Source organism: Plasmodium sp. gorilla clade G2 (genome assembly GCF_900097015.1).
Source record: "Plasmodium sp. gorilla clade G2 genome assembly, chromosome: 10".
NCBI lineage: Eukaryota > Apicomplexa > Aconoidasida > Haemosporida > Plasmodiidae > Plasmodium > Plasmodium adleri (nom. inval.).
The window spans coordinates 947,501-960,000 of NC_041702.1; the positions used below are offsets into that span (position 1 = coordinate 947,501).

At 18.8% G+C, this 12,500-nt stretch overlaps 4 protein-coding genes across 4 annotated transcripts in view; 1 reads left to right on the plus strand and 3 right to left on the minus strand.

The window, feature by feature from the left end:
* PADL01_1023600 (glutamine--fructose-6-phosphate aminotransferase [isomerizing], putative) overlaps window positions 1-1,071 on the plus strand; it is a gene marked incomplete at both ends in the record, with an annotated part of 2,481 nt that extends 1,410 nt beyond the window's left edge. Inside the window, one exon of the mRNA XM_028682305.1 lies at window positions 1-1,071. This exon is cut by the window's left edge and continues 1,410 nt beyond it. Within this exon, the coding sequence (XP_028538596.1) occupies window positions 1-1,071 (1,071 nt within the window).
* A 316-nt stretch (window positions 1,072-1,387) lies between these two features.
* PADL01_1023700 (conserved Plasmodium protein, unknown function) lies at window positions 1,388-2,416 on the minus strand (the record flags this gene model as incomplete). The annotated part of the gene is made up of 1 exon (XM_028682306.1): window positions 1,388-2,416. The coding sequence occupies one exon, from the start codon at window positions 2,414-2,416 to the stop codon at window positions 1,388-1,390; it is 1,029 nt and encodes a 342-aa protein (XP_028538597.1).
* An 899-nt stretch (window positions 2,417-3,315) lies between these two features.
* Window positions 3,316-6,156, minus strand: PADL01_1023800 (conserved Plasmodium protein, unknown function; the record flags this gene model as incomplete). The annotated part of the gene is made up of 1 exon (XM_028682307.1): window positions 3,316-6,156. The coding sequence occupies one exon, from the start codon at window positions 6,154-6,156 to the stop codon at window positions 3,316-3,318; it is 2,841 nt and encodes a 946-aa protein (XP_028538598.1).
* A 1,035-nt stretch (window positions 6,157-7,191) lies between these two features.
* Window positions 7,192-12,500, minus strand: part of PADL01_1023900 (conserved Plasmodium membrane protein, unknown function) — a gene marked incomplete at both ends in the record, with an annotated part of 5,455 nt that continues 146 nt past the window's right edge. Inside the window, 12 exons of the mRNA XM_028682308.1 lie at window positions 7,192-8,873; window positions 9,099-9,657; window positions 9,762-9,880; window positions 9,993-10,046; window positions 10,154-10,370; window positions 10,474-10,686; window positions 10,801-10,877; window positions 10,997-11,182; window positions 11,357-11,575; window positions 11,707-11,780; window positions 11,893-12,052; window positions 12,235-12,500. The exon at window positions 12,235-12,500 is cut by the window's right edge and continues 146 nt beyond it. Coding sequence (XP_028538599.1) covers window positions 7,192-8,873; window positions 9,099-9,657; window positions 9,762-9,880; window positions 9,993-10,046; window positions 10,154-10,370; window positions 10,474-10,686; window positions 10,801-10,877; window positions 10,997-11,182; window positions 11,357-11,575; window positions 11,707-11,780; window positions 11,893-12,052; window positions 12,235-12,500 — 3,826 coding nt within the window. The remainder of the gene's footprint in view (window positions 8,874-9,098; window positions 9,658-9,761; window positions 9,881-9,992; window positions 10,047-10,153; window positions 10,371-10,473; window positions 10,687-10,800; window positions 10,878-10,996; window positions 11,183-11,356; window positions 11,576-11,706; window positions 11,781-11,892; window positions 12,053-12,234) is intronic.

Genomic DNA, 12,500 nt, shown 5'->3' on the forward strand with positions numbered 1-12,500 from the left:
GAACAGTCAGATACTTTATCCAAGTCATTAAATAATGGTGGTAGATTTAGTAGTGGAGATCATTATGTAAAATTAGGAGGATTAGATCCTTATGTACACGATTTAAATAAAATAGAAAATTTAGTTTTGGTTGGATGTGGTACATCTTATTATGCAGCATTATTTGCTAAATATCTTATGAATTACTTAAATTGTTTTAATACTGTTCAGGTTATGGATCCTATCGATTTTAATATATCTGTAATACCAAAAGAAAAAGAAGGAGTTATATTCATATCCCAAAGTGGTGAAACACGAGATGTTATAAAAGCCTGTAAATTAGCAGAAGATTTGAATGTAAGGAAATTGTCAGTTGTTAATTCTGTTGGATCAACAATTGCAAATATGACAGGTCGTGGAGTGTATTTAAATGCAGGTAGAGAAGTAGGAGTAGCATCAACAAAATGTTTTACCTCTGAAGTATCCGTGTTAACATTAATAGCCTTATGGTTTTTTCAAAATAAAAAAAATAATCAATCGAGTAATAAGGCAACATCCTTAATTAATTCTTTACATAGATTACCTTTATATGCAGGAGTAACAATTAAATCATGTGAAAATACATGTAAAACATTATCAGAGAAATTTAAAAATACCAAATCTATGTTAATTATAGGAAATGGTTTAAGTTATCCTATAGCACAAGAAGGTGCTTTAAAAATAAAAGAATTGGCTTATATACATTGTGAAGGTTTCACTGGAGCTTCTCTTAAACATGGACCATATGCATTATTAGGTGGTGAAGACAATATCCCTGTAATTATGTTATTATTTAATGATAACACCAAAAATGCAATGATCAATACAGGAGAACAAATAAAATCAAGAGGAGCACATATTGTATGTTTAACGGATGATGAAAACTTGGTTAAACATTTTGCAGATGATATCATTTTAATTCCAAATAATGGTGTCTTAACACCTTTACTAGCAGTCATACCTTTACAAATGTTGGCATATTATACGAGTGTAAACAAGGGTATTAATCCTGATAAACCGAGATGTTTAGCCAAAACGGTAACCGTGTCGTAAATATATATGGGACATGAGAAGATTTTTTTAATATTTTTTAGGTAAATAATATAAAAATATATATAATTTTGTTAAATGATTTTATCAAAAAAAACTATGTAGTTTTTTTTTTTTTTTTTTTTAAAATACAACCAAAAAAAAGTTTATGTGTCTCAAAATGATTGAAATGGTATAATAAAAATTATATATATAGATAAATATAAATAAATATATTATATATATATATATATATTATATATATATTATGTGCTTGCTTATGTAATAATAAAAAAAAAAAAAAAAATGATGTTGCCACCACATAACATATGTACATTTTTCATTGCATCATTTTGTTTATTAAACGAAGGGTTGATAACATCAAGAGCGTGTTGGCATCCTTCATTATATTTACATCATATACATATCCCCATTTAAAAAACTGATATATATATTCCAAATTACAATAACGATAAACATCTTTATAATTTATATACCTATTTAAAAATAAATAAGTAAATATAAATGAATTCAAATATTGTGTACATTTATAGAATAAGAAAATTTCTGAATTGTTCATGTTTTTTATTAATTTTTGTATTTTTTCCTGAACATCCAGATTTTGTTCAGGTGTTTCGAAATGGCTAGCTGTATTTAATTTAATATTATGAATATGTTGAAAGAGATTAATAAATTTATTATATGTATATTTTTGTTCTTGATATAAGTTATTAATATGATATTTATTAATATAATTTAAACAGTTTGGTAAATGAATAGTTTTTTTTATATCATGTAGAGAATTTTGTTGTATATTAAAATCATGTTGTTCATAATTATTTATATAAAAAATGAGATCATTAATAAAATTTTCATATATTTTTTTTTCCATAAGTTTTCTTTCTATTTCAAATAAATCTACAGCATGTTTATTATTATTATGAATATTAATATTATTATTATTATTATTATAATTATCATATATGTTGTCACCCTTGTTATCATTTTCGTTGTCATAATTTTTTGGTATCTTTTTATGTTCTTTTAAATTGATAAAATCGATTAAGTTATTCACACATAATGTTATCGGAGTTTTCAGAACATCCATATTATTTTTATTTCTCAATATTTCCAATTTTATTAATAAACACAAATCTTGATTTTTTAAAGAAAACACATTTTTCCTATTAGTTAATAAAAGTTTGTCATCTATAAAAATTTCAGTTTTATTTGTATGCCTATTTTTTCTTAGCTCGATATTTTTTATATTACAAAATTTTTTTAAGTTTTGTTTATTTTCATCAAAGCAAATATATGATGAGTTGTATTTTTTAAATATGGAAAACACATTTTTATTCAACCTTTTCATAATTATTTTATATATATATATAATAAATGAAACCCATGGGCTTACACAAATAAAAAAAAATAAATATATATAAATATATATATATATATATATATATATATATATATATATATATATATTTATTTATTTGTTTATGTAAGTATATATATGAAAATAAGAACGATCCATCTATTTGTAAATATATTATTATTTTCATAAAATTGAAATTTTTTAATAATAAGAAGGAAATTTTAATTCTTAAAAAAAAATTAAATTAAATAAAAAAAAAAAAAAAAAAAAAAAAATATATACATATATACACATAATATATATATATAATATAAAGTAGGGCAATATTTATCATATGTACATATATACATATATGTTGTAGATATAAAACAAATAAAGTTAGAGATTATCAAAAAAGAAGAAAAAAAAAAAAAAAAAAAAATATATATATAAATAAATAAATACATACATACATATATATATATATATATATATATATATATTTATTAACATATAAACTTTTCAACGCTTTGATTATTAATGTAAAAAAAATAATTATATTAACATAAAAACTATATAATATTTGGTTACATTTCTACAATGGATTAAAAAAAAAAAGAAATATGAAAATGGTTAATTAAAAAAAAAAAAAAAAGAAAGAAAAAAAAAAATATACATATATACACATAATATATATATATATATATATATATATATATATATATATATATATATATTATGTGTGTATAAAGTTTTAAATTTGTTATGAATTATTTATAAATAGTGAGTAAAACATCTAACTCAAAAGTGAATGAAGCTTATTATAAATATATACATATATATATATATATATATATATATATATATATATATATATATTTATATTTATATATATATATTTTATTTTATTATTAGAAAATTCCTGATTGCTTCAACATTTGTAATAGATACATACTCTTGTTATCATTTTCTTTCTTACATTGTTCATATGTATTTGTATATCCTTTTTTAACCGCATCTACTAATATTTTTCTTACATTTTGATTATTCAAAGATTGTAATATAAAATTTTTTAAATTCATATCATTTAATTTTTGTACTTTATTTAGAAGATAAATAATATCTACATCTTTTTCTTGTTTAATTGCCTGTGTAATATTATCATCTGTATTTTCTTTATTATTTTCAAGAGTAGTTTGTGATTCTTTAGTTTTGAATCCAAGAACTTTTTTTTTTTTTTTTCGTCCGAACATACCATCAGCTAAATTTCCAAATCCAAAAAAATTATTTAACTCAGAAAACAAATCATTCTGATTAACATCTGATGAGTTATGATGATCAATGGATTCATTTAAATCATCATCATCATTAGTATTATTATTGTTATAATTATTATTTTCAGTGAAGAAGTTTTTTAAGAGCCCTGAAAAAATCGAATTTGGAAATAGATCATCTATTCTATCTAAATTATTATATTGATAATCATTTTGATTTTCATCATCTGATGTATTCATATTATTATTAAGACCATTACCCCTTATAATAATTTGTGTATGTATGTTATTACCATCATCTGAATATTTCCTTACAATAACATTTTTTCTTCTATTATTATTATTGTTGTTGCTATTATTATTGTTGTTGTTATTTTTATTTTTATTATTATTAAATACTCTTGAATGTGCAACTTTTTTTATTATATCCTTTTCATCATTACAATCACTATATGATATTTTTTTAGAAGATAATTCTTTTTTAAAATCATTTAACATTTCAAAACTATATTCTGGATGTGCTTCATATAGATTATATAAAAATTTGAATTCTTGTTCTTCTGCTTTTTCATTAAATTTATTTACATTTGATGATTTAAATTTATGTAAGGAATATATATTATTATTAATTTCATAATTTACAAACTTATTTATAATATCTGAAGCTTTTTCATATCCTTCATTAGAAGAATGTTCTTTGTTATCATGATCATTATTATTATTAGAACTATTTGTTTTTATTAAAATATTATTTACTATTTTATTTAACATATTTTGTTTTTCTTCATTATTTAATTTTTTAAAAAATTCGATAACTTCATTATATCTTTTTTCATAATCTATATTTTTATCATTTTTTTTTAAATATTCAGAACCATATAATAATTTAATAGCATATTTTTTTATGACATCATTAGTAGTTTTACAGTCTTTCATATAAACATTTTCGTTTTCTAATTCTTTTGTAATTTTTAAAAAATTTAATTCCTTATTTTTTAATTTATTATAAATATCTCTACATTTATCTTCAATTTGTAATTCATCCATATGATTATTTTCATTTATTACTTTTTGATTTGTTATATTCTGTTTCTGATTTGGAATTAGTATATTATTATTTTGAGCATAATTATTTTTGTTATTTATTTCATTTGTATTATTCAAATATTTTTTTGGAATAATAAGAATATTGTTTTTTAAATCAAATAAAAATTTCTTTTTTAATAAAAAATCTAAACCTAATAAAATCACATCTTTATTCATATATCCTAAATTACCTGAATAAATATTTGTTTGTAAATCAACAGGTATCTTATGATTCTCATTGCTTATAATATTTATATGATTAATATTAGTTTTATATACTTTATATTTATTTTTTAATACATTCTCAATAGTTATACTTGTATTCATATCATTATTATTGTAATCATTTGTTCTATTATTAAGAAGAATTGTATTCAAAGTTCCAGTGTCTAAGATACCTTTATAATATGTATTATCAACATTATTATCAAGAGATACATTAAAATATTTTATATTATTAAAATAATCATATAAATTTATCTTATAATATCCATCTTTATCTTCTTCATTATCATGGAAATAATCATTTCCTTTTTTTTTTTTTTCATCATATATTCCATATTCATTATTATCATCAGAATATGATTCTTTTACAGACATTTCCTCTTCATTCGAATTAAGAAATATTTTCATTTGAACAGTATCTAAAATAAACTTATCATAATTTTTAAAAAAATTAAAACCAATAATACCATAGAAATTCATATCTAATTCTTCATTATTTATTACATAAAATGGAACTTTTTTTTCATCTTCATCTTTTATATTAACTACTTTTTTTATATCTACTTGTGTATTATTTAAATGAAATAATTCATTTATATTCTCTATATCTTTTTCTTCATATTGTAAATTAAAACCTTCATATTTTTTTTTTGAACGTTCCAATAAAAATTGATCTTGTGTCAATACATCTTCCTTACTATTATTATTACTATTATTATTATTGTTACTGTTATATTTTAATAACTCATCATTTAATCTTTTTTCAAATATAAAACTATTATCACTACATAAATCAATTATAAATTTCTTTTCCTCATTATTTACAAATAATTTTGTATATAAAAATATATTTCCATTTTTATATTCATATTTTTCTATTATTAAATCCTTTTTGGTTTTTTTATTTATTTCTTCTTTATTATTAAATCCAAATAAATTAATTTTTTTATTATATATATCCTTACCTTTTTTTATAATATTATTATTTCCAATAAATTGAAAATACTTATTCTTCTTATTGCGATAATTATTTATATACAATGGACATTCAATATTATTATTATTTAAATGTGTTAATTTATTATCTATACTCTTTCTTATATTTAGTGTTTCATATATATCACATAATAAAAAGGACCATATGAATATTACAAAATATAATAGCATTGTGTAATTTTTTTTTTTTTTTTTTTTTTTTAAAAAAACAAACAGAGAAGGAACATTTAAACTTAATTTTTTCAAATTTATTTTCAAAACGTTTTAAAACATATTGTATTAAATACAAAGGAAAATATTATCCATCCCCCACAAGGATTTCAAAAAAAAATAAATAAATAAATAAATAAAATAAAATAAATATAAATAAATATAAATAAATATATATATGTATATATATTTGATAAGATCATAATAATAATTATTATATATATATATATATATATATATTTTTTTTTAATATTTCATTATTGTCATTTAAAAGAAAATATATTTGAATAAGTATAATTTTTCGGGCTCATTTTTAAGTCACCAAAGAAAAAAATAAAATAAATAATATATACATTATATATATATATATATATATATATATATATATATATTAATACATATATTAATTTTTTATAGTTTATTATGAGAAAGGTATTACACTATGTAATAATATAAATATATAAAACCATTTTAAAAAAATTAAATATAATTATTTTGTATATATATAATATATATAATATATATATTAAAAAAAATATTTCATTACACTAATTATTATTTATTATTTTTTTTATTATTTTTTTTATTATTATTTTTTATTTTTTTTTTATTTTTTACATTTTTATATGATTGATTTTCCAAATATTCCGCCCTTGTTTGATTCTTGCTCCTCATTTTCTATATTTTTTTTTTTTCCCTTCTTTTTGGAATTACTATTCTCTTCATCCTTTTTATAAACTGCACATAAAAAAAAATATACAAATAAAAATTAAAATAAAAATAAAAATAAAAAATATATAATGGTACATATAAATATATATATATATATATATATATATATATATATATATTTATTTATTTATTTATTTATTTATATTATTCTACAGATATAATTTTATTTATCTATCACTTTATATCTTAACCAATTTGTAGTATATAATATATATTATCTTATAAATTATTTTATTTTTTTATTTTATTATTTATTATTTTTTTTTAATTACATGCTTCATCCTCTATAATGTGTATAAGACCATCTTTCAAATTGTTTGTAATTAAAACATTTTTTTCTAACTGATTCATTTTCTTTGTTATATTTTTTTGAAGCTTACTCAGATGATTTTTATATAATATTTTATTTTGATATGTTCTTTTTAATTCACCTTTTTTTTCTTTTAAATTATTGAAATTTTGTGTAAGTATATATTTTTTTATCTTTAAAAAAAGTAAATATGTAAATGATGTTTTTATTTTATCTATGTAATATAAATCTTCATTCAAATTTTCAATCATACGTTTTAATTGCTTTGTATTTTTTTGTTTTTTTTCTTTATCCTCTTCATTTCTTCTATAATTATCCTTATCATAAAGTCCAGATATGATCCACTCAACTAACTTTTTTTTTCCCCCCCTCGTCTTCTTCTTCTTCTCCTTGTTCTTTATATTTTCATCTTTTAAAAAATTAAAATCATATTTCTCATTTAATATATTTGTAAAAAATAAGTTCATATTTTCTATCTTTTCAATCATATCTACTTCATTGTCTTTATTTTCATTTTGTCTCTCCAAGTTTTCATTATTTGAGGTACCTTCTTGCATAAAATTCTGATCATCTTTTTTTTTTATTTCATGGAATTTATCTCTTATGTTTGTATTGATACCTTCCTCCTCTTGTATATTTACTGCCATTGTATTATTATAATTATAATTATTTTTGCCATTCATTATTTGGCTTGATGTTTGAATGTTTTCATTTGGTCTATAAGGATTGTCCGTAGGCACCTGACCATTCACATAGTTATTTTCCTGACTGTTCATGTAATTATTTGTTTGGCTATTCATATAATTATTTGTTTGGCTATTCACATAGTTATTTTCCTGACCGTTCATGTAATTATTTGTTTGGCTATTCATATAATTATTTGTTTGGCTATTCATATAATTATTTGTTTGGCTATTCACATAATTATTTGTTTGGCCATTCACATAATTATTTGTTTGGTTATTCACATAATTATTTGTTTGGCTATTCATGTAATTATTTTCCTGACCGTTCATATAATTATGCATTTTTTTATTCACATAATTATTTGTTTGGCTATTCACATAATTATTTTCCTGACCGTTCATATAATTATGTATTTGTTTATTCGTGTAATTATTTCCCTGAATATCCATTGGATAATTCACCTGACCATTTATAAAACAATTATCTTGACCTCTCACCATGTGATTATTTTGTCCATTCAAATTTGCACATTGCAACATCATTTTTTGTTTCTCATACATATTATACATATTAATCTGAAGATTAATCATTTGAGAAAACTTTTTTTTTTCTTTCAATAGCTGGACCTTTTCGAATGTTTTATCTAATGAATATAAAACAGCTTTGAAGTATAGTATTATATCATAATGTTCGTCTATATTTGTGTGATTGAAAGGTAACTGTTGTGTGTCTTGATCGTTTTGATAATTTCTTTTTTTTAGTTTAATTATGTTTGGTTTTTTCTTTACATAAATAAATAAGAAGATGGATGTAAGGTAAAATAAGAAGAAAACAAAAATAAATTTGTTTAAGACTTCATAGGGGAAAGATTTTTGGTTTGTTTGAATTTGATAAAATAAAAGTATCCACTTTAAGATGTTTTTCTGGATATTACACGGAAAATAGGATCCTACAAAAAAAAAAAAAAAATATATATATATATATATATATATATACATATATATTACATTTTATTCATTTATCATGTGAAAGAACAAAAAAAAAAATTTCATGTTTGCTACACAAAACATATTATAGTGTTTTAGTTTTATGTAAATATTTTAAAATAAATAGAAAATACATAAAATAATTTTTTTTTTTTTTTTTTTTTTTTTTTTTTTTTTTTATTTTGTACCTATTAATGACATAAAAAAAACTGAGATCCATATAGGTATGCTCACGAATAGAAAATGTTTTTTATACTTTATTAATATTGAAATATGTTTTATAAAAAAAAAAAAAAAAAAATTTAATAAGGCTGTAAGGATTATGATATAAGAAAATACATTTGCATAAAATGTATACCATTTTATTTTTAATAAATCAAATAATAAGGATCTGAAATGGTCGTGTTTATTCATGTCATTAAATATTTCGGATACTTGATTTGCCTTTATGTCGTTAATAATATAATCATAAAAATAGCTAACTGGTTTGAAGCTCATAAAATGAAATAGGAAAAAAAAGAAGCAGGTTAAGAAAAAAAAGGAAAAAAAAGAAATATAAATCTTGCTTCTTATATAATATACCATACATATAGTTAAAATTAAATATATTATTGTTATAATAAAAATAAGTATTAATAAAATATTTTTATAATTATACATGTTATTATAATTATCTTCATATATTTCATGAACAAAAATTTCTTTATCTTTTTTAAACACACCATAATCCTGCACTTTAAAAGATGTCTAAAAGGGGAAAAACATATATGTAACATAAATATATATATATATATTACTCATCTTTTACGTTTCATCTATTACGTTTCATTTTTTATATTTGATACACTTACTCTTATTAATAGAGATAGAGAATATTCAAAGTTGTAAAGAATCGAATAAGCGTCGTAATATTTTATCCTTCCTTTATTATCATCTATAATACTTTTATACTTCTCTAATTGGGTATTATCTAAAAGGGATATATATACATATATGTGTATGCATTATTTTGTTTTAATATATATATATATATATATATATTTATTTATTTATTAATTTATTTATTTTTATGTGTTCATTACCAATGGTGGATTCGTGTGCGAGTAACGGATTGCCTATAGCTATTTCGTCTGATACTTAAAAATAAAATAAAATATGATACATTATATATAAATAAATATTGATATATATATATAAACATATTTATCTTTTATATTTCATTTTTCTTATATATGTGTACTACTTTGATTGCCGTCACTAAATTTTAGAAAGAGGTCATATGGAAAATGATTAAAAAAATCATCATATATAGAATTATTGTAATCATTTAAATTCAGATTAATATCCAATAAATTTTTATTTTGTAAATATTTTTTATTTCTCATGATATTCTTTATGACTATGGAATTTAAAAAGTTGTAGTAATCTGTTGAAGAAGTAAATGTATCAAATGATTTCTCCTACAAAAATGAAAACATATACACATATATATATATATATGTGTGTATATTTTATTTATATATTTATAGATAGCATATCATGCTAATATATTTTCCTCTTTACCACATTTGTATCTGATAAAAAATACTCCTTTAATAGAAGGTTGTATTTTTTATTAATATGATCATATGAACTTTGATCGAAATTTATTTTTAAAATTAAGAAAATAAAAAAAAGACCTAAGCAACATATATTAGATAATTTTAGGATACTCATATTTTTTACATTTTTTTCGTCAGATATAAACATCTTTTGTTTGCTTAAATTTTTATTCACCTATATTATTTTGAATAAATGAAGCCACACATATAATATATATATATGTATGTATTATTTTTATTTTTTTTTTATTTTTTTTTATTTTTTTTTATTTTTTTTTATTGTTTTTACTTGTTTTTCTTTTTCTTGAAAAAAGAAAAGGTATTCCTTTATCTTCAACCAGAATGGCATATTTGATAACTTGTAGCCTACAAAATAAAATAAATAAATAAATATATATATATATATATATATATATATATATATATATAGTCGTCATCATCGATTTAATTTTTTTTTTTTTTATTTTTTTTTTTTTATCTATTACTTAATAAAAGATCGTTCTTGTTTACAAGGAGAAAGGTGCTTGCCGTCGATATAACTATTATCATAGGTATAAAAAAAAAATTATAAATTAAGGAGAACAAAAAATAGTAAGGATATTCATTTTTATATATGTTCTTCTTTTCAAACAGATCGAACGATTTGATATAGTCACTATAATTTTTTGAACCTACAAAAATATATAAAAAAAAAAAAAAAAAAAAAAAAAAAAAAAAAATAATATATGTGAATTAATATGTCTGAAAAATTGTTTGTACAATTTTATTATCAACAATATGAAATTATATATATATATATATATATATATATATTTTTATATATATTTACTTATTTATTTATTTACTTGTTATATATTGAACAAATGGTACTATTATAAAAACACAAAGAGAAATGAAAAGCACTTTATTATGTTTCAATGTATTTCTTATTATGTTTATGGGTATAAGAAATATTTTATTAAATTTTGAAAATTCTTTAAAAATATTTAAAATTAATAAGATATAATAAATATAAATTAACAACGCTATGAATTTTTCATATGTAGAACCATATTCAATAGAGCCTACATTAAAAAAAATAATAATAATAAAATATAATAAAATAAAATTAAAGATTAATTCAGAGGAATAAAAAAATAAACACACATATACATATATATGTGTTTGTATATATTTTTTAATTTTTTGTTTGCACCTATAAATTGCTGATATATTATATTTATATTAATAAGGGAAATTATTGATACATGAAATATATTTTCTTTTCTCCTATAAATAAAATATATACATATAAATATACAAATATGAAAATATACATATGTATGTATATATATATATATATATATATATATTATTTTATTTTATTTTTTTTTTTTTTTACTCTTTTTTTGTCCAGTAGATATATATTATCGCACATGACATCAAATTAAAAAAAATATAAAATACCCATTCTGTCCAAAAAAAATATTTAGTTGTGCTTATATGAATTACCTTTTTCAAGATTTCAGATTGATTTAATTTATAAAATATAATAACGTAATCTTAAAAGGAAGATCAAGAAAAAAAAAAAAAATAAATAAAATAAAATAAAATAAATATTATAAAGACAATATATCATGTAATATAATATATATGAAAAATATACACACATACATATATACATATATACATATATATATATATATATATATATATATATATATTTATTTATATCTTCTTTAACCTATGTATGTGTTAACATGTTGATTATAAAACAAGAAAGAATATTTAAAATAATCTGTGTCTATATATTTCGAATAATTTAATTTATTATGATTACACATCTGAGATATATTAGATAAATTATTTTGTATGTTTTCTACATCATATATATTTAAATATGGACTTTTTAAGATATAAGAAAAGCTATGATTAAAACATTGTAAAGAATTATCATTATTATATGTATAATATATATTAACTAATATTATATAGAATAATAAATGTACA